Raw genomic sequence first — 26,856 nt, 5'->3', positions numbered from 1 at the left:
ATTTGCATGTTTCTGCTCGATTGACAATTGTTTCTTAAACGTTTGACTGCGTGCGTTAATAGTTTTAGCTTTGAAATTAGATATTTGTTACGCTCTTAAATGTTATTAAAACCAATTGTTAAAGTGCATATTTTTCTTTAATTTCGTAAATAAAACTGGTTTACTGGCAAATATAAACGTGTCGTAAACAAATGCAAAGCGAACATCTATAATAATGAATGAGAAGGTGACAAACAGAAAAACAATAGCTATTTTTAATTGACAACATTTTAATTACAAAACACCACAAAATCTATGGGACATAAAATGCCACATCTCGGATTGCTTAAGTACACCGCTGTGTTATTACTATATAGCATTAGGTATTTTATTACATACATTTAATACTTTAAGTTGTGTATTTAATACTAACAATACATACATCGTATATGAATAGTTATATTTATATTATAATATACAGCATGTTTGCACAATTCGTAGACTGGCGTTGTTCCGAAAGATTAAATACTGTACATTGCACTCCAGGGCTTGTCATCCTACTCTCGTAATAATATCACTCACATGAGATTCATTTGTTTATCGCTAACGACTGCCAAGTTTGTTTTTATGCACTTAGTGACGTCACTGCTTGACTGATGATCATAATTTGCAATTTCGGTTCATTTCCATTAAAGTTACGACTGTATGTTTTTGACTGTAATTTAAGAAACATAACGTGTTACGTTTGTCCCAAGTTATGCATGAAATCTTCTTGAAAAATTATATTACTAAAACTCAATTGAAAAACGTGAATGCAACAGTGAGTCGAGATCGTGCAGGCAATCGTAGATCCTATGACATTATCAATAATTTAATGGATAATATTTCTTTATCACGAAGATGCAACACCGAAGCAAACCTTGTGGAACATTTCTTAAATATAAATTAATCATAAATGGAATGTTCAAATTCCTGCCTATTTATTTTCTATTGTAACTTACAAAGCATTGTCTAATCACTAATTTATCAATAAGTAGTTAACACGACATCAATTATATTTTACACGTCCTTATATCAAATCTGGGCTTATAATATCACATATCTCGGACAGGCAACGTCCGTCCCAAGGAAAGAATACTCGAAATGTAATACTCCAACAAGAAATTCTCGTGCAAAACAACAGTGCAACGGCAAAACCGACTCAAGAGGAACCACAACCAGACCGGGTGGTGGGCAGACTTGTCCATATACTTCCAAAGCACTCGTGAATGTAGAGTTCATCACTTTTTACTTTAACACTTTTAGTTTTTGATTGTCAGATCACTTTGGATGGAATTATTCACTTGTCGTAGGTTTGTTCACATTACACGTGGATGGGCTCGTCATCGTCTTCATCGTCGGAGCGTCTGTCTGCAGGAGTGTCGGGGGGTGAGCGGTGCGGGGGCGCAGGGCTACCAGGATCGAGATCTGGTGAAGGTGTTCGACGCGCATGCGCGTAGTAGCCCAACGCACCCAGCGCCGGCGCACCTAATGAGCCGAGGTGTGCCGATGGTCCTGGCAAACCCAATCCCAAGGGTGGGACGCCTCCTAACGGCGCACCGGGGTATAACCTGATGACAAAGGAGGACTATGTTGTAGGACAGAAGAACTTAAGATAGTTTTAGTACTAGTTACAACGTTATTAAAGACGAATGAGGCTTTTAATTTGAGGAATCTGATATCACAGTTAATGTAGAGTAAGTATACCAAAAAGATACTACATTACAGTATCAATAAATCTATTTCAAACTCACCGGTAAGGCAAGGGCTTCTGTAGCGTGTTAGCACTGGCCGATGCAGCTGCTGCAGCGGTTGCAGCAGCTTGCCTGTAGTACAGGTCAGCGGCTGCCGGCGCAGGTTGTGCTGGGTACGCCGGCACTCCAGGCCAGTACCCGCCGTACAGCCGCTGGAACGCTGCATAGTTGCCCGCTTCAGCCAGCAGTTCCAACCCAACCGCTGTTTGCCGTTTCCATTTTGTCCTGATGAAAGAAAAAAGGAGGTTATGAATGAGGTTTACTGACGTATCTTGTGTATTTGTGTTTTTAAGTATGTAGTGCATTCTATTTTTAATCATATAAGAATTAACGAATGCAGACACTAGACAAAAAATTGCCATTTGTAACTTCACAAGACCAAAATGAAATCTAAGAACATAATAACAACTATTAAAGTGGACGAATAAAAAACGCAATACAATACCGCAAAGTATGATTGATAAAAAAACTTTACAGTCCATTTGGAATCGAAATAAATCGTTACGAGAATCCCACAAGTACAGAGAAACGATTTATGTCACATTACAAACTTAAATCGAGTCTAAAATTCTGTGAACTGCCGTTTACGGACCCTACGGCCATAGATCACGGGCTGTGACCCCAATCGTCATCAAATTTGTCACAGTGCTCTCGAGACTACAATAGAGATACCACAGTGGTAAAACTAATAAAAAAAATGTAAATAAAATAATAAATTTGACAAAACGTCTTGGGCACTAGTGGAGTCGTCGGAGCGTGGTCGAGTACTTTAATTTGATTTATTTGATTCGGTTGGGAAAGGGTAAACCCGTATAAATTACGCTACAATACTCAGGGTTATTACTTTAGTTTACAACTGCTCTATCCCACAATGCTATTTAGCAAAAACTTTAATGGTACTTGTAAAGAATGATGATGTTAATTCTATAGGACTTGGATACGAAATTTACTTTTAAGAAAATATCTACAATTGTCTGGAAACTTTGATATAACGATATAAACCATTTATTTTGTTTTATCACACAGTTTCACGAAATATTTGGTTTCATTGTTAGTTACCTAATTGCACATTAAGTTCATTTACTTCCGATAACCCGATACTAAAAATTTGTAGTAGGCATTTGAGCCTATTAAATTATTTTTATGAATAGAAATCACCGCTGCAAATAATAATAATAAACGTGCTATAATTTCGCATTTATTTTCCGCACGCACCAAACAAACAAACGCATCCCCATTTTAAAATTTAATTTAATTCCGTTGTCGGTACTCGATTAGTTCCGAAGTGGTTGGTTATTGTCGTCGAGTGAGGTTTTTATTAATTCGTAGGGAGTCGTTCGTCGCATTATCATTGATATTATTAGTAGCGTAGTGCGCGCCCATTGTTACCGCGTCCTCGCACAACCAGACGCTTCACTGGCCACCTCGTTAATTAATTTCTATAAATGGATCATTTAATTTTATTAAATGCAAATGAGGGGGAGGCCATATTTTATTGCATGTCATTCATTCCATAATTTATATTTTTTGCTACCCTCATTTCTTTGCCATCAGTGTCATTAATTCATGTACGCGTTGTAGGTACAATGGTACATACAGCCTCACAATGAAAGCATTTTCGATTCAAATAGAACATTAATAGTTTAAGCCGTATTAAACTCGATCCTAATTTAAATGCTACACTTTAATTATCGGTAGCTGACAAATGATCGATAGAAAGCTGTGCTCTCATTAATCATGTTATTATGACGGCTCGCTCTTAGTTTACGTCACTCGAGAGCACTTATTTAATTGTCAAGTGCTGAATGAGGGGCAATCTGCTCAGTGACACTATTCTTTTTATTGCCGCCGCGGGCTACGAACAAAAAGCTCTCGGAGCGCACTTAAATTTGGACTGGCATCTCAAGTCGAGACCTGTCGACAGACAATACGCTGCTCTCTGTCTAACTCGAAGGCGCGAGGCGAGAGCCACTCTCCTCCGTCCCTGTTCCGCCGTCCCCCGGTGGAGTCTGAGTACGCCCCGCCCAGTGGTTTAGTGATTTGATGCTGCGTGAACTGATTCAATTGTTGTTCGAGGAGACCTGTCCAAAAACGGGCCTTAACAGCTCTTGTTAAAGACGAAAATTGTCCGGTAAAACGATCTCGCTTACGACCTCTCCGGGGGGGAGGTTGTTTATCTCAGTTTGCGTTTTTCGGCGACGTGATGCGAATTCGGCTTGTATATCCGGCAAACAAAGAACACTTTCATCGATCGTACGAGTGGCGGCGCTGGCGTCGCTTACGCTCTTACGGTGCTCACGTCTCGGGCCCAATTTGAGCTTTATCGAACGTTATTTATACGCTGCTTAGAAAGTTTCAGAAACATGCCTGTGTGAGCGCGCTTATGGGAATTGTTTGAAATTTAACCAGCTTTATTGTTGCGAACATGATACGTGCCTGTATTTCACGAATATTTTTTCTTACCTTAAAGATTTTGGCGAAGTTTAAAACTTTGAGGGGAACTTAGTGTTGTTTTACATGAATTCATGTGTAACTTTAAAAGAAATTGGGTGTTTTTATTATTTTCTCATTACCTAAGTCAGTTGGTACATAGGCACTTAAGGCATTGTCGATGCCTACTAAGGCATTAAATCACATTGTAATTTATAAATTAAAAAGCCATCTATTCTTATTGTAATAACGTCCGTTTCATTACATTTCAAGTTTTTGTGCCATTAAGTATTTGTTTAATGTAAAAAATACATTCAAAATTGAATAGGTACTTATTTAAATGAGAGGAAACAGCGATACCACTTGTTTTTTCAGTTTGTTTGTTTGTTATTTAACAATGCTTTAACGATTCTTTAGGTAACTACCTATTTAGTCAATGTTCCTTTTGTCAACAAAATATAAAAATTACTTTTTATTATTCATCAATAGGTACTATCAAAGTCATCATACAAGCACTGACCTATAAAAAGTTATCAAAGAAAAAAAATAAGATTCTTCTCAATAATATACATGACATAGTACCTATCAATTTGCATAAAATTTTCATAAATAAAACGACGAAACTTTTTAACCGAACTCCTATGAAAATATCAACGACGTGACGAGAATCTAGGATCCATAAATTATTACTAATGTCTGCCAAATGACATACGTGTAGAAATTTAGCATTTAATATACCTAAGCTGTCGAATACAAAGACTATAATTCAAACTATAATTTATAAAGGTCATCTGAATGATATAAAATAATGCAACGATCTTATTCACTACCGCGACGCTCACAAAAAACATGAACCATATTTAATTGAAGAAATAACAAATGTAGCAATTTGTCTGCTAAAACTAAAACACGTAATCTTATTTTAATGAACAACTAGGTAGGTATACAATAAAACATTTCCTGCAACTCGAACGTTCACTAATATCAGATTGCATCACGAGCCAGACTTAGAACTGCAAAATTGCTATACAACGAATAATCCCACTCGCAATCCGCTTATTAAAACCCGGCCAAAACTGAAATGGCATTTGCAATATAATGATTAGTGGTTAAATGATAAGCCGGGTGACCGGAGCGTCCTTGCTGCGAATCCCGTGTCTCTGCCATGTAATTTAGAAGGGTTCGCATTAACCGATTAGTCTGGTTCTCGGTAGCTACACGACTCGCGGAACCCGCGCATTATGTCATTAGAGATGTGTAAGCACACGTACGGAATTTTAATAAAGCTGCCGCTGTTTAGGATGCTAGGATCAATCGATTAAACAATCTATTGTTTCAAAAGCACGCGCTGATTCGATTGTTCGATTTAATTTACGACTTATTGCTAATCTATTCTTTAGCTTCGATTCGAATTGACACCGAGTAGGATAACTTCTATTGTGGATTAGTAGGAAATTGTTTTACGATGTCGAAATCATTCTTTGTCGTTACATCATTGCCAGTTTATCCGATCGTAATACATTTTAGAGCCTTATATCGTAGGGATTTTATATCACGAATTAAACTTAACTTCCTTTTAAATAATTGTAATCGTAATACTGCAATTAGACTTAGAACTAACGTTGAAGTGCTTGAAATTAACCTTTACGATCATATCATAAACTCGGCTAACATTAGTTACGGTACACACTAAGTGAAATCTACGAATTTGAGGAAAGTTTTAATATTTCGTGGTTAGTAGCATCGCTTGTTTCATGTGGTGTGAACCGAGGCTGCAGCACGTAGCTCGAATGATCGCCAGCATTTATACAAATGATACAAATTTACGAGAAACGGTGACCGTTTAGTCGCTAACATAAATTCATATTTACGCGCACGTTTCAGTTAACATAATGGAAACAAAATGGTTTGTTGGACCATCAGTTAGCTTAGTCATTGAAAATTATCCAACAGAGAGTTTTTGAAAAAAGAAATCTCGAATTGATGCTGAAATTATTTAAATATCTTTTGAGTGTTGGAGGTCATTAAAAATGCTTTTGGGAAATGCCAGATTTCATTAACTGAAGTTAAGTTTGATAGATCTTCAAATTGTAAATACATAATAGCAGAATCTCGACACTGATACCTCGAAGACAAAAACAAAAAAGAAACATTACACATTACGACTGTCATTTAATACCAAACACAGTCACGGTACGGAGCTAGTCTGAGCACAGGTAGGTGTTGTAGAGAATCATTACAGAATACGTCATTAGGTAATCGCGATGGATTATACGTTACGACGGCTAAACGCCGATAAACGACATTTTGTTCGCGGCCCTCCGCTTATTGTGAATTCACGATCACTCGTAATATTATCTATAACTATTCGTGAATCATCCTGTGAATCAGTCCACAGGGTCTATAGAGGTTTTATACCCGTTTTTATTCTAGTAATTTTTTAACTATCGGTTACATTGTAACCGATGATAATGCTCAGTTTTAACTTGTGTTTTAGAGATTAAAAACATGACTGTTAGGAGAGTTATTCAGTTCATCGAGTAGCAAAAATAATACGTTGTATGAAGTTTATCAATAATTGCGACTTTTTGAGATTTTTGGACAGTAAATCTAAACACAGTTTCGCTTCCGTTCCATTTCGATCACATTAGCCTGAGTAGTCCACAAAAATTGAAGTCATCACCAAATAAGGAAGCAATTTGAAAACAATTAAGTAAACACACACCGGTGTGTGTGCTGAGGCAGATTGTCGGCGGTGTGATGATTAATAAGAAGTGTGGAGCGGCGCCGGCGCGCCAGTGACTTGCAGCCTTTCAGATGATGCCAGCGCCGACGGTCACACGCTGGTACTAACACCAAATATCAGAGCAGAAAGTACCAATTTCACAATTTGCTTAGAAATGATATTTGATACTTAGTTAAGAAAGTTCTTTTTCGATGTGCAAATATTATTGTATCTTTATTACAATTCTGTTTTAGAATCAAATGCTAAATAACCTATATTTAGATTTTCTTTCGCTAAACGTAAAAGTCCTTCGTGATTGTCGGCTAAGTATTCTGAATAGCATTACATTATGGTAGTTGTCGGTAATTCTGCGGGGTCGTTCTTACACCTGACTCGTGGGAATGTCGCCAGGTGAGACACAATTACACTCATATCAAGCTCACATCCACTTAACGACACTACAAATTGCTCATCTAATAGCGAAAACTACAATCCATTTCTAAACGAACCACCCACTATCTAATTACGAAAATGGCGCATTTGTGAAACATAGTATCTGATACCAATTAAAAGTGATCGCGGCAAATAATCAAAATGTTAATGTTTTTCATTTAAATAGTTTGTAGAAAATCACTAAGCAAGTAGGCAAGAAGCTATGTAGCTGTGTAATTATTTATAATTAAGCAAAAAGCAAACGGCGTGTCTTGTAAATAGGTAATTAAAATTAATTGTTTCACTTTGGTTCGTTATTAAAAAGCTTTGTGTTTTTCCAAATTAGAAGTGACCATTGTTCAAAAATAATTCATATACGTATTAGTATAATTTATTCTGTATCCGGGGACCAGAAAATCGGTGCCTGTTATTAGTAGGTAGTGCCACTAATCTATTTGAGTGTACCGATATAAAAAGTATAGGAAAGTGACTGAACACAAAGGCCATTACATCTTTCAATTAACTCCGATTTCACACCCTTTCACGAACCGAAAAATCGAAGCCCAAACATTAGTTTAACCGAAATTATAGAAAATCAACAAAAAGTGCTACAAAAAGGTGCAGACACGGCGGCGGGGGCGTGGACGCACTGTGCGGCGCCTGCGCAGGGCTCACTGTCATATTTGCTATCATAAAATTAGCTGGGAATAGCACCTTTTGTCAATTAAGTAGCAATTTTTAATTGTTTTAGACCACACAAGTACCTATTCATTATTTTACAAAAAAAATGAAACTAACTGCACTTACGCGTATACGTACAAGAAACTATTAGCTCCATAGGACAAAAACTTTCATAATACAAATCTAAAAAACGAATTCACTATTAATAGTAGTACGGCAGTAGTTTTAATACTCCACAATCTTGATTACAAAGATGGTATTCAATCAATAGAAAATTAGTACAGTTTGTTATATTAGCTACCGTAGCTTTTTGTGAGGGAACCAGCGGAGGCGGCGATTGGACCCTAATTACAAACGTTTGTTTTTGAAATAGCCGCCGTACTGTCGCCGACAAAACTCCTTTGTTGCCAGTGTATTCTTTTTTTTTTCTAAAATATAATGGCACCTTAGAATCTTAATGATGTTCAAGAACAGAATTAATTAAAGCTATAATTCTGTTTATAAAGTTATATAATTTTTATGACTTTATTGCGAAGTTACGGTGGAAACGAGTTAATAAAATATTTTAATGGTTGTCGTTTTTAATTTATTTTTAATCCTTGGTTATGAAGACTATGTTGAAATTGCAAGCATCCGCGCTTGTCTGTGAGATGTGGGCCGTTCATTATTTCGTATTTAATTACTTTATGTGTTATTAAAGAAGGTTGGTCCCAGTTTCGGCCAGTAGTAATATGTGGACAGTTTTGCTGAGTCAGCAGGGCTTGTGAAGATTGCCGACTATCTCACGACCTCTGCTCGTGTTTGTTCTAAGTTACAAGCTACGTTTTAATTCGAAATTATGTGGCGATTTGATAAAGTCGATACAAAAAATACTTTATGTTATAAAACTGAGCAACGACCTTACTTTTTCTCTTGCTTTAGTAAAAATTGAGAAATTATTAATATTCGACGAACATTGTTAGAAAATCAACAAAATAAACCTTATTCCTTAGTTAGATTTTTCAAAAAAACATTATATTTAAATCAGATTTATTTTATTTAGAAATCCTACTTATTTAAAGATTATTACCAAGAAGACAGTTATCAACAAATACACCGCACATAGTTCGCTTCCGTCTGTAACTTGGACCACAAACATAAGAAATAATAAATCCACTGTGGTGAGTTAAATGGTTCTTTAATTGTTTTCTTCGATGTACTCTATATCATATTTGTATTATCCACGTGATACATACGAAAAATTGTATTTAAAAATACCTTTATATACATATAGGTAAGTAGTTTTTTTGTACTTAAAAGGATGGCGTTTCGCGACCATCACGCCATATACCATCGGTGGTAAGCGATGATGTGACTGACGATGAAGCACGGCTACCTATGAGCAACCTGTTCACTCGGGACTTGAAGACACCCAAGTTGTATTTTGCAGGAAACACAGACACCAGCAAGAAGTTTCATTCTTTAAATTTGCAGCGATTAGCATGTTAAATAGGCTCTTTAGAGAGACTCTCTAGAGAACTCTTTCTTTTTACTGAATTTCTTTATTAAATAATAGTCTCAGCCAGTATAAAGGTAAAGTAATAAAAGCAAGAAAATGTTTCGGTTTTGATTCCCGAGTGTGTTTTTTTAGTTCCTTAGTAAATATCCTGGAATAAAATATTGTGGCCAGCATATGGCAATATGCTCTATCTCCTAATACATAAGACTCATAATATAACAAATGAAAAGTGAGTGTTATATTGTAGGTACCTATGTACCTAGGTTTGTACCTATGTATAGGTATATGTGCAGTTGTGCACGTCTCCTGGACATAGAAGCCGTGCATTACGTGAAGTAAACTCCATACAATCTACTACTGTTGGAAATACCAAATTATAATTGTATAAGGATATTAAACCTAATTTTCCTAGTCTTTTGAAGAAAACAATGGTAATCTCATGTTTTTGTATAGCTAGGTGTCAGTAAATTAATCAAGTGTACGTGGAATTTGATAGTGCATGAAATAACAACGTATTTATTTAGATTATTTCCTTCTATTAAACTAATTAATCGGAATATTGCTGAAGTTACGGACAAACCGTTTACCTAAAGCTGTTAGGGAATCTCGTCTCTTTAGTTATCATGGCGGTCATAAGATGAAACTTGAGTAAATTATGCTCAATGTAAACATTGGTGGGAAAATTGTAAGTATTGAAAATAAGTATACAAATCGATTATATCTTTGCATCAAAACCTTGAGAAGTAAAAATAGTATAAAGATAATGGGATCATCTCACTGATTTTGTAAGAGTTAAGAGCTAAAAATTACCTAGGAAGTTCTACAACCCTCATAGATAAGGCGCATTAACGCAAGTAGGACAGAAAATTTTATAGAAAAGTCAACGGTATGACAACTATTTTAGTTGACATTATTAGTCATGTTTAAATCATACATACGTACAATGACTTTCTATTAATTTGTATTGGTCTTGTGGTACTAACCTTCTATTTTGATACCAGGTTTTGACCTGTGTATCTGTTAGTCCTAGTTTCGCTGCGAGCTCCATTCGGTCCTGGACGCTCAGGTACTTCTGTCTTTCGAAAGACTTTTCTAACGTCTGTAACTGGTGGTCTGTGAAGGCGGTCCTCGCTTTCCTTTGCTTCTTGACCAGTCCTGAGGAGTCTCCTCCGCAACTCTTGCTTGACACGTCGTCTGAGTCATCTTTTACTCCTGTTGAAGAAGAGTGTTTGGTTAGTAATTAGTATCTTTTAAAGGATATAGGGTTTTCTTTAGGTGACACTTAAATCGAAAGTCGGAGATCCAGACCACTAAACATAGAATATAACACACTATTCTGTATAAATCTTGAACTTTTGGATTACGAACATATTTTAATAACGTGAAAACCCTTTTTTTCCAACATTTTCATCTGATTTCCTAAATCCTTTTTTTTAGGGGGGAAAATCATCCAATGACTTCTACCGCCTTGGGTAAGGCGAGAGGGAGTGTCAGACTCTTACTGACTAAAAACCACCCCGTTACCCGAGCCCCGGTAAACCCGCTAGGTAGTCCGCAGCTCCGGGTTAAATCTGTAATAGGTTTAAAAACATAAATATGATGATAATAAAGTCCTTAAAACAGTCTCAGTCATCGACCTCACATGAAACGTGTTTCTTATTAAAGAGTGCTTGTCCTCGAGTCGCCACAGAAACCTTCCCCCGTGTAGGGCTTCTTGCGGTCAGTGGGCCTCGACCGCTTCCTCCAGACCTTTAGCTTTACAAACATACAACTTCGGGATTTGTCACACCAGGAGTTTAAATATTAAAAGTAGTTTATTTATTATTTGTTAATTTTCAGGCACTAATGATAGAGACAACAACATCTTGTACTAACACGTGATTGTGTTACAATAGCTTTTTTAATAGAATAAGATAAATAATTTCGTAACCCATGATACACGTAGACGATCTTTTTAATGAAGAGAACGAAAAAATAAGCAAGTTTTCAAAAACAGATCTTAAGTTTGTATCATATTGTATTATATCCCGATCTTGTTCCAGACTTCCGAATCAAAGCAGGAATGGAGAGGGACGGGATGTTTTTAGTCAGCAAGAGTCTGACACTCACTCTCGCCTCACCCAAATCGGGAGAAGTCATTGAATAATTTCTCCCACTCAAAAAAATGTCTATTCTCCATCTCAGAACAATAATAAAAAAAAACTTGCTCAAAAACGTTTCACCACGCCTTTCGTGTGTCGCTGTATTAGGCCGAACGTTTTAAATCCTAAACAAACGTTTTAAATCACCGTCCAATAAAAGTTATAAAGTGCCGAAAAGATTTCATTATGTAATATTAAATGGACGTTTTATGGCGTATAAATTCGCGGTTCCCGGTAAATATTTATAGACGATGTTTCCTTTGCTTAGTGTTATATGGCTCATAAAAAGTTTGTGAATTAAGATTTTATTGAAGAGCGGCTCGTCCGATTGGTAAGGATTTTACTATATGACTGTTAAGTCGTTCAAGTCAATAAGTAAGTTTACTTGTTGTGATCAAACTAATATGTAGTAGTTTCTCCGAGGTTTTATGACATCGGTTGCAGTCTAAATTCTATGAGAAATCGTTGTTAAGGAAATGTGTTTTTGGTCTAATATTTAAATCATCAGCAGTTATATAAAAAAACCCTGAATCTTTAAGAGCTACGACAAAAAGAGAGTTTAAAAATAGTTGACGTATTTCAAAAATCGACCCTCAATAAGCATTACACTTTGAAGTACCTAAGTAAACACAAACTAAACGAGTAGGTAAATATTTTCGTGACCTAAATAACAAAAGAAAAGCTACTTATTGTAAGGCGATAACGTCCTTAAGTCGACATAATATAATACGTGTTAAACACGGTGACGAGACAAAGGATTAAGTGTATAATGCGCAAGGAATTAGCGCAGTCGACCGGCGGTTGTGGTTGCGGCCGTTGCGGCTTGCCACCCATGTACGCGTTACGGAGCCAGCTAACGCAAACCGGCACGTTTACGTTTAGTATCCGATATTGTGAGTACCTATAAGAGCTCTGTCGATAGATATGATAACTGAATATGTATGTATAATGTACATATGTACATATGTATCGGGTGAATTTAACAACCGATCTCAATCTAAAATCTGTGAATTTAGATCAATTTTATTTCGACATAAGTTGTATGGACTGCAACAATAATTGATCCAGATCTTTTAAAATTGGTAATTTTTTTTATAATTTTGGCCATAAATAGGTTAATGTCTGATTTACTTTGTAACTTATACGAATATTGTATTACCTAGTTAGGTCAGAGATATTATAGCCTCCATAATATTGCTTAATCCTATGTATTTATAGAATATTTGTAAATAATTGTCACGTAGGTACCTACAATATACAGAATTTTCAAATCACAGTACAGGAAAAATTGGTTTTATTATATTTTTAAATATGACTTTTGAATAATACGAATAGTTATTTCGAAATGTTACCACCTTGCGGAACTATATTACTAATTTCACTAGAAACATTTCCATTGTTTAATTTTTTCCATGAATCTAGATGATCGAATATGACTTAATAATTATTATTTAGTATATAAGTATTATACTTACACAAAAATTCGGGGATAAAAGGCGAGACGTTGTGTGTGTGTATTATACTTTTCTAAATATGTCTCGGAATGCATACTATTCGTAACATGCAGAGCGTTCAATCGTATAGGTATATTTTTTACTGAAATCCTAATGTGTTTGGAAAAATCACAGAAGTAATGCTTTTTGCATCATATTGACAGAAGAAGTTGTTAAAGTTTTTAAAAATAACCCTTTACACGTTAAACAAACAAAAGAAAACGTCAATTACTTACGATATATTTAGTTTATGATTCAGGTAATTGCAACACAATCAATTTGCGGATCAAAAAACAACATTATTTTCAATTACAAGCGGTTTAAAATGTTTACACATAAACGTTTTCCGTAATAAACAACCTTGGATATAAATTGCTCGTTGGAAGTCGGAGCTGATTTTTTACCAACGACCCTTTAGCCATTTGTAATATTGAGTATAATTATGTACAGGCCATTAGGGTACACCGCCGTTAATTTATTATAATAAGGTCCAACTGCCGACTGCACTTACTCGACCGTGAAAATTATTATCATTAATACACGGTAATGTACAATGCAATGCCTACATTAATCTACTGCCCTTATCTACTGCTGAAGCTTATAAATACCCCGACCAATACGCGACGATACACTATTAGGTATTTGCAATTTTCCTTCATATATTGTTGTGCAATAATTCGCATAGTTTCGGGAGGTATAAAAATTACGCTCGAAGTTAAATCGGAATCTCGAACCTCGGAATCGATTATTTGTATCGAATTTATTGCAAATCTGTTTTTTTATTACGATTTTCTTCTCCGTTTTGTAACTTAAATTACGCAAAGTATTAAGGTACCTACTACTGCGACGTACGTTAAAGTAATATTTGTACAGTGCCAGAATCATCCCTAGTTCAAACAACACATCATAGTAGAGGTGTCGAATTGAATGTGCTCTCGATACAACGAACATTTCAATCGCCTAATTGAGAAATCGGAACGATGATGTGACGCAAAAGCTAAATGGTTCACTTGGCTCAAAGGCAGAGCACGGACACACGATCCGAGTCAACCGTGTCGCAACACTAGCTTATCGATTATACACCGAGATCATTGAATACTGTATCGAATGGTCGAATGGTACTCGATTGTGGCGATCTATATTACCTACGATTGAATTAATCTACGGGGAATTCCGTGCTGTGGCATAGCGATATAAATTGTGAGTTGATAATTTTAATAATGTCTTGATTAGCTAAATGTTTCTCATAGACGTCACGTCGGTTGGTTACGACTATTTGATCACGTAGGCGCGTTATGTAAGTTGACGGTTAAAAGTGCCCTTTATGAAACACTCTTATATAATTTCAATAGAAGGGCTATTTACAGTTTGTCTCCTACGGCTTTCGAATTATACATCGAAATAATGCTTTTTGCCCTACAAATCATAGGTTTTATTAACTTGACTTTGTTTAATATCACATTAGAGTCCGCTAAAACAAACCCGTTCAATAACTGAGTGTAATTGTGTTTTTTGTCGTGAACAAAATAATCACTGGTTCGACCTCTGTTAAATATAAAACAATATGCGTAGGAGCTCGCTAATGGGTTTATAATTGAAATTATGAGCTATGTTGCCCCTACAGCCTACACGCGCCACTCAACAGCTTGAGCGACGTCCATTGATGGCTTTGTATGGCAGAAAATTGCTGTTGTCTTTACTTAAACGGCAATGGATAGCGGATTACAACCAACGTTTTATTATGTTGGGCCAATGTGTGGCCAACACTAAACGGCCTCGTCAATCTGTCTGTCCCGGCAAGTACTCTCAGAGGACAATCAGACTTCAAAGGACCAGTATAAAATGATCTGCCATTACATAGATATTGCATACCGTGAAAGATCATTTTCCATTGGAAAGTAGAGGTGTCGTTGTTTGTACGTATCCATGTACACAAGTTCATTCGCTAATTGAATATTAAGTTAGTTAAGTCCGCGCGATTGGTTTCAAACAAGTTTTAATTATTCGATTATTTGTATCGATAGCTCGATTTAAAAAAATCGAATAGCGAAGGCCGTTGTAGTTACTAGTTAGTACTAACATGTCAAATGTAACCGACACGTAAAAGCTTTATTGGGTGTTAATTAGAACTCGTTGTTTCGTGTCCAATTAAAATTCGACCGTAACGTGTAAGGTAATAAAATTGGTTTTTCTGCACTCAACACTGTTGTTAAAATATCGATTTTATTCTCGTTAGAATTTCTCCTAATATAATAACACTAGATAACAAAAATATTCAATTAAATTATCTGATTGAATATAAACTCTTTTAATTAAAATTAAAAACGCGATCATATTAATTTAATATGAAAGTAATTATAATTGAATTGGTATAATTAACTATATTCAGGCAGGTGTGTCCACAGACGTTGAATTTCAATGACAGTCTAGATAAATTAGTGTTACAGACTAAGATAAGAACATCTGAGTGTAAGACATGCAACACTCACTTTTATGTACGTAATATAACTTTAATCTTCTAATGTATAAAATTTCCATGTCACAATGTTAGTTACCGTACTCTTCCGAAACGGCTTTACCGATTTGGACCAAATATAAAGTATAAGCGTATTCAGTAGGTTTAAAAATCGGCTACTATCTGTTTTCCATATACCATATTCCATACATTTTTTAGACACCACTGACAAACGGTGAAGGAAAATGTTACGAGGAAACCTGGGCTTATAATTTATTTTTATAAGTTTGAAATCGCCAACCCGCATTGAGCAAGCGTGGTGATTAATGCTTGAACCTTCTCCGTGTGAGAAGAGGCCTTTTGTCAGCAGTGGCAACTTATGATGTGATGTGTTGTGCTACTATACAATAGTATAGCCTTATTTTCATATACTTAAAGCTGAAAATTGTAGACTCGTACCCAAAAAGACTGACTTTTGATCCGCAGTCATACTTGTGACTACTAAACTAAACTGCTAAGGTAATAAACCTTGAGATATAAGTGCTAACTGCTAAGCAATAACATTCTAAATAGGAGTAGAGCGTTACTCGATAGAGAGCGATAAAACGATGCCTTAAACGGGTGTAGCAAATAAAAGCTGGCGCCTAAAATGTCGCTTACACTTTACAGTGGGCGTAAAATATTCAGCCGTTTCTTTGAAAGATAACAAGTAAAGGCAACAAACAGTGACAAGGGCACTCAGCGCTATGAAGCAATAAATTACAAACATTATTCAAATTAAATAACTTTGATGATCATGAAACATTGTTGTTTATCATCAGATCGCCATTAAATTTATCTATTCGGGGTACAAATGGAAAAATCGCCAACAACTGAATAGGACATCGATCACAATACAATGATGACTTAACCTAGATAAAACAACGTAGATTTATAGGCCTGTCAGCCATTTAATTATGAATAATACCCTATAGGAAATTCATTTAACAATAGATTGTTTTAATCACTATATAGGTACTCCCACTCTTAACGATGTAATTAATATAATTGTCCGATTAGTGGGAATTATTCTCTATTCATTGCTCTGTAGGGACGTGAATCAAACATTAATAACAGTTACGGCAGTAACAAGAACTTATATCAAATCTTTGTCTTTAATCACGGCTTAGATAACCTCCTTGTGTATTAACGACATTCTTTATGTAAACTTTAAAACAAAGGAAACATAATTAATCAAATTACGTATAGAAGGTACGAGAGCCGTTTCGAAATATTTATTTTGGATAGTATTACGTAAAGATAGAACGTCTGTTGGCTTGCATTGTAATAAATATCTAATCTAATGGCAATTAAAATCTAAACCGGTAGTAAGCAACTAAATAATAGACTATATGCCGTTTATACAATTTGCCTAATTACAGCAACGCTTGCTTTCCAGAGCGGCGATGCAAGAATAATGGCGCGGACACACGATGCGCGGTAGCGAATATCGCTACGTTTATAATATGAAAATTATTCTTCATTAAAATACGTTGTTGCATTTACAATATGACGTACTTACTTCCTATAAAACAGGTATTCATGACAATTTAACAAAAGCCACAGAAAGTTTCTGATCTAACTCGATGGTGGCCACCGGTATTTTTTTTATTTTAACAAAATATAAATGCCTTTTATTATAATGTTACAGGTATTATAATGTTAAACTAACGAAACAATAGTGACAATTAGAAGATCGCTACCTCTCCTAATTGTAAGCTAACTCTTAATGAATTGATGCACAATGGGCGAGCGAGGCAGCGCGGCGTGTGAGCGGCGCGGGCGCAGACGCTGCACAATGCACCGCGCATGCGTTATGTCACGACTGTGGCATAACACGTGCAATCATACACACAACCCATGCTCAACATCACTCAGCTTTCAGCAATAAAAACGTTTTTCTTTTTGTCTTACTGATGTAGACAACTGCAAATCTGGTATACGGTTTCCTTTTTCGAAAGGAGGTTGTCATACAGCGAAACGTGGATCTAAGCGCATGAAGTATGCATTCACTGGAAATTAATTTGACCATCGGTATAAGGACTGATAATCATTAAATTGAAAAAGGTCACGTTTTGGCACATTACCACAATATATTCTCATTATGTATTTTTGTAATATTTTGTTCATTAGTAAATCAACAAATATTAAACAAACTATATGGAAATTTCCGGCTTTCCGTTTATGGTCTGTATCACTAACATTATTATAATATACAAAGTAAGAGCTTCTCATTTTCCTGTCAATACAGTTAAGCCGCAACACACTAATACCTACAGTTTTAGTGTATCTTAGAATTACTACTGGACAGTCTCCGAGTATCTACAGTTACTGTGTAAAACGTTTACCAGAACTGGTCTGAAGCAATTGCCAGTTCTGTATTATTTCCGGAGGCTGTACACTGATGGTAATGTTAACAGAAAAGGTTGTTAAAGAAGTTTAAATATACATAGTATTCTGCTACTATACCATAATTGTATCTAGCTTTAAGAATAAGTTCGTGAAATGCGTGATACATTCGGTGTACGGTGGGTAAGTCGCAAAATCTTTCTTCTTCGTTTAAAGAGCAAGCAAAATCATATGCCATGGAAGTAAACAGTACAGGTTAAGTAACTACTAAATACTTAAGTTATATCATACTTAGAACGTCAACTGTTCCATATTGAGCAAACTTACAGTTTAACTTTTCAGGAAATGTGAATATTATTTAACATTTTAATGGAAAATATCGATAGAAATTCGTCACCGAAGCTTCCAATAAATCACGTCAAGTAAGGTAAAATAGTGAGACGACTTAAATGATACTTAAATTTCTAATTTATTAAGTAAATTAAGAATATGCGTTCGTATTTCTGTATTTCTAGTTGATTTATCTTAATAAACGTGCAATAGTTAACATAGAGTTTCTGTAGCTACAAAACCATCGCAAATAAATAAGACAATATTAAAACAATCTTAATGAGATCAAAACGCAAACTAGGAACGTAAACCCCGTACAGACTTAACAGTTAACGTATAAGGTAGGTTAATTTAATCGTTCACGTAAGTCAATACACGCTGGTTAACAATGCGGTGATTTTGCGCTAGAACCAATTACGTGCAATTGTGATTAATGTAATTGTTCGCTTACAACATGCATTTTAATATTTTTTCCCTGTTAAAGAAAGGTATTAGCTTAGGTACTCGTATAATTGAGAAGCTAGTGAGCATACACGGAATTGTGAAATCCAATCTTAGTTTTAACCAGCTGATGTTCGCCTGGGTGGTTTAGGAACGTTGTGACTTCATAAAGTAGCCTAAGTTACTACTTAATGCATCAGGTACCTGCCAATGAAAGTCCCGTTAAAATCCGTTCAGCCATTTCAGAGGTTAGCCGGAACAGACAGGCAGACAGACGAACAAAAATTGTAAAAGCGTATAAATATTACAAACAGACACTCCAGTTTTATTTATTAGTCTAAAAGCTAGACTTTTGTCTCAATTTCAGTCTCTATTTCTATATTAATTATACAATTGAATTTAAAATAATGTATGATATGTTAAGTTTCTTAAATTCGTTCCTAATCCCTTAAATTTCTAATCTATAAGACCGAATCAATTGAGGCGAAAGTCGATACAAAAATATGATTAAACATCCAACTAAACTCTGAAAATAGGGACGTAACGTTTCATCATAAAAATCATATCGATATCAAATGTATCGAATATGAAATATCGAGATATCAAAGTGGTATCGTTTCTCGATATATTCGGTCCTGTCGATGTGAAATCGGATGAAAAATTATGCATTTTCCGATAGCTTTTCTAGCTACCGTTCAAGTGGACGTAGAGACCCCATTACACGGTGTGTTCACACAAGTTACGTCTGCATGCCATGTTAATAATGTACCTAAGTACCATTGAGATAAGGTTCGATAAGCAATCGGTGATATCTACCTCTAAGATTGCTAAAGGGCTCAAATCTTTAGTATTAGTCGAGCTTGATTTTATGAATGTTGTGTTCTTTATATGTAGCCAGGTTTTTACAATTGTCGTTGTTTTGTCTGATATTCGATTCTCTAATTTAGTTGAAAATGTTTAATATTGTTCTTTTTCCGGTTACCATATCTGATAAGGTTAAATTTAACCATCCGATTTGGGCATTCTATGCAGTTAATTGTATGTGCAGCGGTTTAATATGGAACTACCAAAACAATTGTTCGATTGTCAACGTGTTACATTGCCTAAATTGGTCATTATTATAATTATCATTCGTCACATAGCTAACAAGCTATTTAACGAATATATTTCCTAACTAAATACTTTATATTTTTATGTTAATAAATAATGATCCTTAATAAAACGTTTTAAAATTAAAATATGACTAAGTGAACATACATAAAGTGTGGCTGAGTGCCTACAGTTGTAAATTAAAGCGAAATCTTAACATCTAGAAAAATAAATATTAGTCACTGTCTGTTTAAGATTATCGCGGTATAATTTCTACTACTTAACACTCCGGTGAGTTTCATAATCTATTAGCGAGTCTACACACACCTATAAGTATATACACATACTTATAGTTTTTTATTTTTTTAATTTAATTTGCACACACACATGTTACATCACATGCAGACATGGAATTAAGGAATGTTAGAATAAGTACAAGAGCGGTCGAGGTATCCATATGCCCCAAACTAGATACAGCCTGTATCTTGATGACCCAATATAAGCTTAGGCTAGGCAGTTCTCGGATCATAGTTGTGACATATCACAACTAAGTATGTTACTGACAGTTTTTTTTTTGTTTTTTTTAAGTCATCATAGTTAGACAAACAAGCTTATTAAAAACGTATAAAGTTTCTTATTAAACATATCAAAGTTAAAGGTTGACAGTTGTAACATAACTACAACTAAACAAACTTTAAATAATCCCCTTTGAAAATACAAAAAAAAAAGTAATCACAAAGTCTTGAGACGAACCTTTATATTTTAAATCGAACCCAATTTCACAGCTCGCATCGCTTGTCAGATGTGACACAAAGCCAATAGCAGCCGTATTATGAGAACTCAAACTGACCCTATTTATATCATTGATATAATATAATCTATTTATTGTCACAATAAAAACTTCTGATGTTATCAACTCGATGAAAGAATCGTCACCTTCATCTCATCCTTATCGCGATGCCAAAAGTCACGTTATATTGAACGTCTTAAATCAATTTAGACTTTATAGTTGTGTCGATAAGAATTGTATTTGCTTATCATTTCAATGAAGGTATGTTAAGCAGCTTAGCGATGCGATGGTGCGGACTCGAGGTTAGGCTCGCTTGACGTTTGGAGTGACGAGTCGATCCAGTGGCATCTTGTGCACTACAAGTACAGCCAACGACAAATTGTTCAACAATTAATTGAATTATTTTCATATAACCGTGACTAACTAAACTGGGTGGGAATTAAACACCTGTTAAACATAAAACAACTTGCTATTTGTTATGCGCGAAAATGTGGTTCAACACTACTAATGGCAGGAAATAAACCATTGTAAGATATTTAGCAGCGCTCAGTTCACGTGATCAATGATAATAAATAAGTTTTGCAATGAAAACTAATCGCTTTGCTCGCCCAGTTCAGGTAAGACACTCATTTACTAATGTCAAGGAAAACACGATATTTGTGCAGCAGATTCGAATATGCAACAATATTAATATGTTTGTATCAATGCAGATTTTCCTTTGTAGGCACTACAAACGATGCATTCGATATGGCCGTGCGACTGAATACCTCATTACTACTCATATATTAATTACTTTGTTAAATCGTCTTGGCTTGTATGGTCACTAATTGCTGTAAACGTTGTGTTTTTTAATTTTCTTGGTAAGTGGGTTTTTTCAAATTACGATGCCAGAGGTTTTGTATTTACAGTTGCATGAAACGTTTAATTGCCTCCAACGGATGTTAAATACAGTAATTGGGAGGTAAATTCGTGAGATAACGTATACGTTAAGAAATATAATAAGCATGGGGTGTCGTTACGTGGCATAAGTGGTAAGTATGAAAACAAATTGAGGGACGTACGAAAATAAATACATAAAACATGGTTGTACTCGACTGTACCGAGCTCATACAGATCTGTTGGATTTCGGTGAGCTATTTAAAAATTTAAAAAGCGAACGTAGCTTGACATTTGACAAAAGCTGATTATGACGTCAGTTTTTTTCTTTTTCCCCGTGTGACAACGAGTCCTTTGAGCCAGGATTAATTTGGTCCGTTTTATAAGGGCTTACTTATCTCGAAACCGAGTGTTAGGAACGGGTTGTATTTATCGCAACCCATTATACATTTTATTATTTAATTTATTTAACGCTTCGAGTTTAGCCGCTTGACTATTAAATCGTCGATGGGATAATGCGATCTAAACTCAAACATTACTTATTTTAAATGTGTTGTTTTATTAATTTATTTTTATTGAACTTTCTAACAGCTCGTAATGTGATTAAAAATCGTTAAGGAGATTGCGATGGTCGTGGTATCTAATGGAATGATGTAAGCGACTATACTAGTAATATCGACTCGATTTTATTAGCTGTTTGAAAAATAAGATAGACGAAATTTTAATTTAATGCTATCCGTACAGATTTTATGCAAATAATGCATGTTGTAAATATAAAATCTTGATAACAAGCATTTGTCTTGGTGTACATTAATTAGTTTGAGCCGAGTCGCATTATACATTAATGAGGAATTATAATGAAGCTGGGATTACACGGTCGGAACTTTAAATTAATAAATTATAATAATCATATGCAGTGCCCTTAATACGACGTCTTAAGTGGCCACTAGTTTATTGAATGTAACTTTCCAATGTTATAACAGTTTTGTGATCGAAACGTTTTGATAAAGTTTTGCTTTTAAACAGTTTGTTACGGCCACGTTTCATTGTTTTAAATTGAAACATAAATACTTTTTTGATCGATCTATTTTCATGTTTTTGACAGATATTTAAATAAAGAAGAGAAACAAAACAAGAGCGCCGCTCTTTAAAAAATTTTTACACAGCTGGTCTATCGAGGTAAAATAAAATATGTTTTTATTCTTATTAAGTAAGTTCATTGAAATAACTGTTGACTAGTTATTTCTACGCACATTCACTTATCGATATCAAAGACTTCCTAGACCTAAAGATCACTTAAGAACAAATTATGATAATTATAGGCATGACTTCGGTTCCGCGTTATAGACCGCGATTTTTTGCAAGTCACCTTTAGAAAAAAAAAACTTTAAATTAATTATACGGTAATAACTCTTAAGAACACTTAATTAAATAATGTTTGCTAATAAGCCTTCGTTTAGTCGTAAAAAAACTTTGAATAGTTAAAGTTCTAATTAGGAATACACATAAACTTTACGGAATATTTTATTTTATGGTCCGCCATTGTATTATTTTGTATATATTCGTATATGTATAATAAAATAATTATATTATATATATAATCTGGTTTTTAATTATTATTTTTGCACGTGATTTGGTGAAGTTTTGTTTGAAGCTCTGCCGTGTATAATTTAATATCTTTTATTGTATTTTTATAGCTCATTTCTTTAATTAGGTGGGTTATATATTTTAATATAAGAATGCGTTGAAAGATAATAGTTTTATTTTAATTATAAAATTAAGTACCTATATATATAAAAGCCAAACTCCTTTTTCCTTGCTCTAAATATCTAAGTTAATTTTCGACTAACTTATTTTTTATTACTTTTAATATCTATATTAAAGTATATCCTCAGCGTTTTATTTAAAATATTAAATGTGTTCTATCTATTACACCTATCTAGATTGTAGATCATTGAAACATTTTTTCCGCTCAGTAAAACAGTAGTAGAGCTCTATTATTCTTTTCACTATCCCATAAATATATTACATTTCATTCTTTAATCCCAACCCCACCCAGTGTATCAAAAAGAACTGATAATCAAAATTAAATCAAAACAATATAAAATGGTAGTCACAAGAGATTTGTGACAGTCGGTCAAACAGCGGACATCGGAAGAGGTCACACGTACTGTGATACCGGCACCACACTTAGTGTATTTTAAAGAAAATCCGCCTCAACACAATATGCACTTTAAATTAATGAAGAATAGGGTTTAATTTGTATTAAGCGTGTGTATCAAGTGACATAAATGTTCGGATCAAGTTGCATCCCCTCGCCCCCGCGTCAATCTCCTTCTCGCATGCACCTGTGTGACGTTTGACCCAACAAGGTCGAAAAATAACATCGTAAAGCCTTTATCGATGTAATAAAGCATATATTTGGAGTTTTATTACTACAACGATTTGTTAAACGGATGTTTAATAATTAGAAACCTTTAGATATATCTGCATTTTGGCGCGGACATGACGCGCATACATAATACGAGCGATTTTACATACATTAAAATTATAGTAGGATATTTTTTTATACATCAAGTACCTATACAGTATATCCACATACAGTCAGTATGCATTTTCATCAATAATATTACTAAACTTACACCTAAAGTCGGAAGTCTATCATTGCATAATGAACACTAATATGTGTTACTTTTAGGTTTCATATTACTTGTAGCAATTTTAAACCAAAACTGTAGTAGGCTGCGCGCTGTACCGTGACGGTGACAAAACATTTGCCTTAAATAAATACGTTGGTATACTTTTAGGTGTCATATATAACATAAATCTATGTCTATATACGGTATAAATCTTAGAGTACCCAGTATATGAGAGCCTGGCACTAATTTCGTGATACGTTATATGCATGAAGAAATAGGCAGAGCCACATATTAAATGTATTTTTATCCCACTTTAAACTTACTTTTTTTTGTAAAAAAATAAGTTCTGTGTCTGAATATCGCTATACCAATATCAGGTACAATTTTAGACTTCTTGGTATTACCGAAAACTTTTAAATCATTTATTAATTTGCTAAAATTCTTTCTTCTAAATAACAATAATATTTATTTAGATTTAATAAACAGAAATCATGTACAGTTATTATAAGGTCCAACAATAATTGATGATGAATTTATAGGAGTACATTGCAACCAAATTAAGATGTCTAACACAAGAGTAATGTTCGGTCGCACCTATTTGGTTTAACCTACTTTATTTAAGCAGTATTTGGTCTGTGGGCGGGACAAAATATATCTCGTTAAACCCACACCAAATACAGATTTATACAAAACTTTATTATTCATAACTTGTAATATATTTGCATATCGGAAAGTTATAGAAAATGGTTCTCAAAATATTAATTTGTAACAGAAAATTCAGTAATTTTTCATTACATTATGCGTCAATTAAAAATAACTTAAGACAATGCAGATATAATAGTTAAAATCAAAACATATATGCAAACGTATTCTATAAAGGTAAAGTACTGCACAATTTAAAAGAAGGGTTTCCCTAATGTTAATTACAATGTTGACTAAATGTAATTCCTAACTCATTACTTATGTAAATTACATACATAAAATTATCAAGATATTCCATAAAGTGCACAATCTCCGATACAAGACACGCATTATTTAAAAAAATCACCGAGGCACTTTCGTATGCATAATAAAGTAGGCAAATGATTGAATTGTACACTCGGGAACGTTAAAAAAGCCTGTGAACGGCGAGCCGTCACTCAAAGCACATTTAACACGTAAGTGCATTACATAAGTTAACGTGTTTATCACAATCGTTTCGAGGTAGACTCCTTAATAGACACCCTGGGTCGCATCGTCGCGTGACTGTACACTGTACGCGCCACTTTATCGCGGTTCCCAGCAATCGAACTAGATCAAATTATAATACCGTGCCTCTTTCATAATAAGTACCGCGCTACTATTACGGACTTGGAAGAAAACGTTTAAAATCCGTCTCGGGAAAATATGAAATAATAAGTGCATTGTCGTTGATGTCTTTTCTTTAATGCTACGACGTAGCACTCCCGTAGGCGAAATTAGTAATGACCCATCTTCCCGTAGCCATTTTTTTTCTTCGTAGCTATACAAATTTTGGCGTAATAAAATATTAGTTTTTTGTATATTCATTTATATGCGTAAGTTTTAGATAAAGTGTATGTTATAATTTTTCCTTATTTTGAAACCTAACATTATCGCGATAAGTTCTACTAATTGCAAGTTTTGCGTCATACGGTTTTTTTAATTACAATCAGTATCTACTTGGACTATAATAATCTCTCAGTCAAATGCTAGCAAAAACATACTGAACTCAAAAATAACGCAATAAAAGTTATTGCACAAAAGGGAATATTATCTAAGATACAAGTAAGATTACTCCAGACTTATCATGAAGCCTGTCAAGCCTAGTCTATTCAAGGGCCATTAAATATTCACATGTTGCATTCTGATTCTTGATTTAGATCAATCTAAAATACTGACACTGAAATCAATCTGGGATGCACGTGCTCCCAGCACATGCTTCCCACTGAGGCATGATACCTGACACAGTCGTCGCTATCTTTGCTAATAGAAGTGTGTAACGTACCTGGTGAGTCAGTGGCGGACCTGTCGGAGTCGGAGTCCCTGTGCGCGCTGAGGTCCCTGGGGGGCGCGTCCAGTATATCGGTGATCATGAAGCGCGTGCGGGGCGCGCGCGCGTCGCGCTCGTCGCGCTGCACCGTCATCGCCAGCGCGCCGCCGGCGGGGCCCGCGCCGCCGCCGCTCGCCGCCCCTACCGCATCCAGCGCTCGCCACCCCCGCCCCACGCACAGCTCGATGGCCCCCAGCTCGCCGCACTCACAACGACATCACACTCCCAAATTATTTGCGAAACTATTTCTTCTATATTAACACTTTACCAACTCAAGTGTTTCCGAACTCGCATCGCCGGCGCACTAAGTTCTAATCTCCTTGCAATAAAGTCAAGTGCTTCCAAAACTCCGTTAAGTAAAGATATTAATATTATTTTTCACTTTTCTTCTCAAATGTTTTTAAAGTTTATTTTATTTATTGCAATTAAAATCCATATAAACAGTTATCAGGCAAAGAGCAACAAAGTTTGCACACTTATAGTTCCCACGAAATAAAGTTTACTGCGAATTGCCGAGCGGTGAACAGCAACACAGCGGACGTGTATCGCGCGTCGGTGATCGCGAGTGATATGCGCGGGCGCGGCGTGGCGGTGTGTACGTCGCGCGCGGCGGGCTCGGCTCGACT

The 26,856-nt window shown here is 35.2% G+C and overlaps 1 protein-coding gene across 1 annotated transcript; it reads right to left on the bottom strand.

Annotated features, from left to right (window-relative positions):
* Positions 1-249: 249 nt before the first annotated feature.
* On the bottom strand, positions 250-26,856 carry LOC118262760 (homeobox protein B-H2). Its single transcript, XM_035574355.2, has 4 exons — positions 26,186-26,856; positions 10,522-10,750; positions 1,773-1,997; positions 250-1,589 (listed from the first exon to the last, which is right to left on the bottom strand). The coding sequence occupies exons 1-4, from the start codon at positions 26,322-26,324 to the stop codon at positions 1,343-1,345; spliced, it is 840 nt and encodes a 279-aa protein (XP_035430248.1). The 5' UTR covers positions 26,325-26,856; the 3' UTR covers positions 250-1,342.

This window comes from Spodoptera frugiperda, chromosome 12, assembly GCF_023101765.2.
Source record: "Spodoptera frugiperda isolate SF20-4 chromosome 12, AGI-APGP_CSIRO_Sfru_2.0, whole genome shotgun sequence".
Taxonomy (NCBI): Eukaryota; Metazoa; Arthropoda; class Insecta; order Lepidoptera; family Noctuidae; genus Spodoptera; species Spodoptera frugiperda.
Note: the sequence above shows the minus strand (reverse complement) of the source record. Positions and strands in the feature narration are given on the sequence as shown.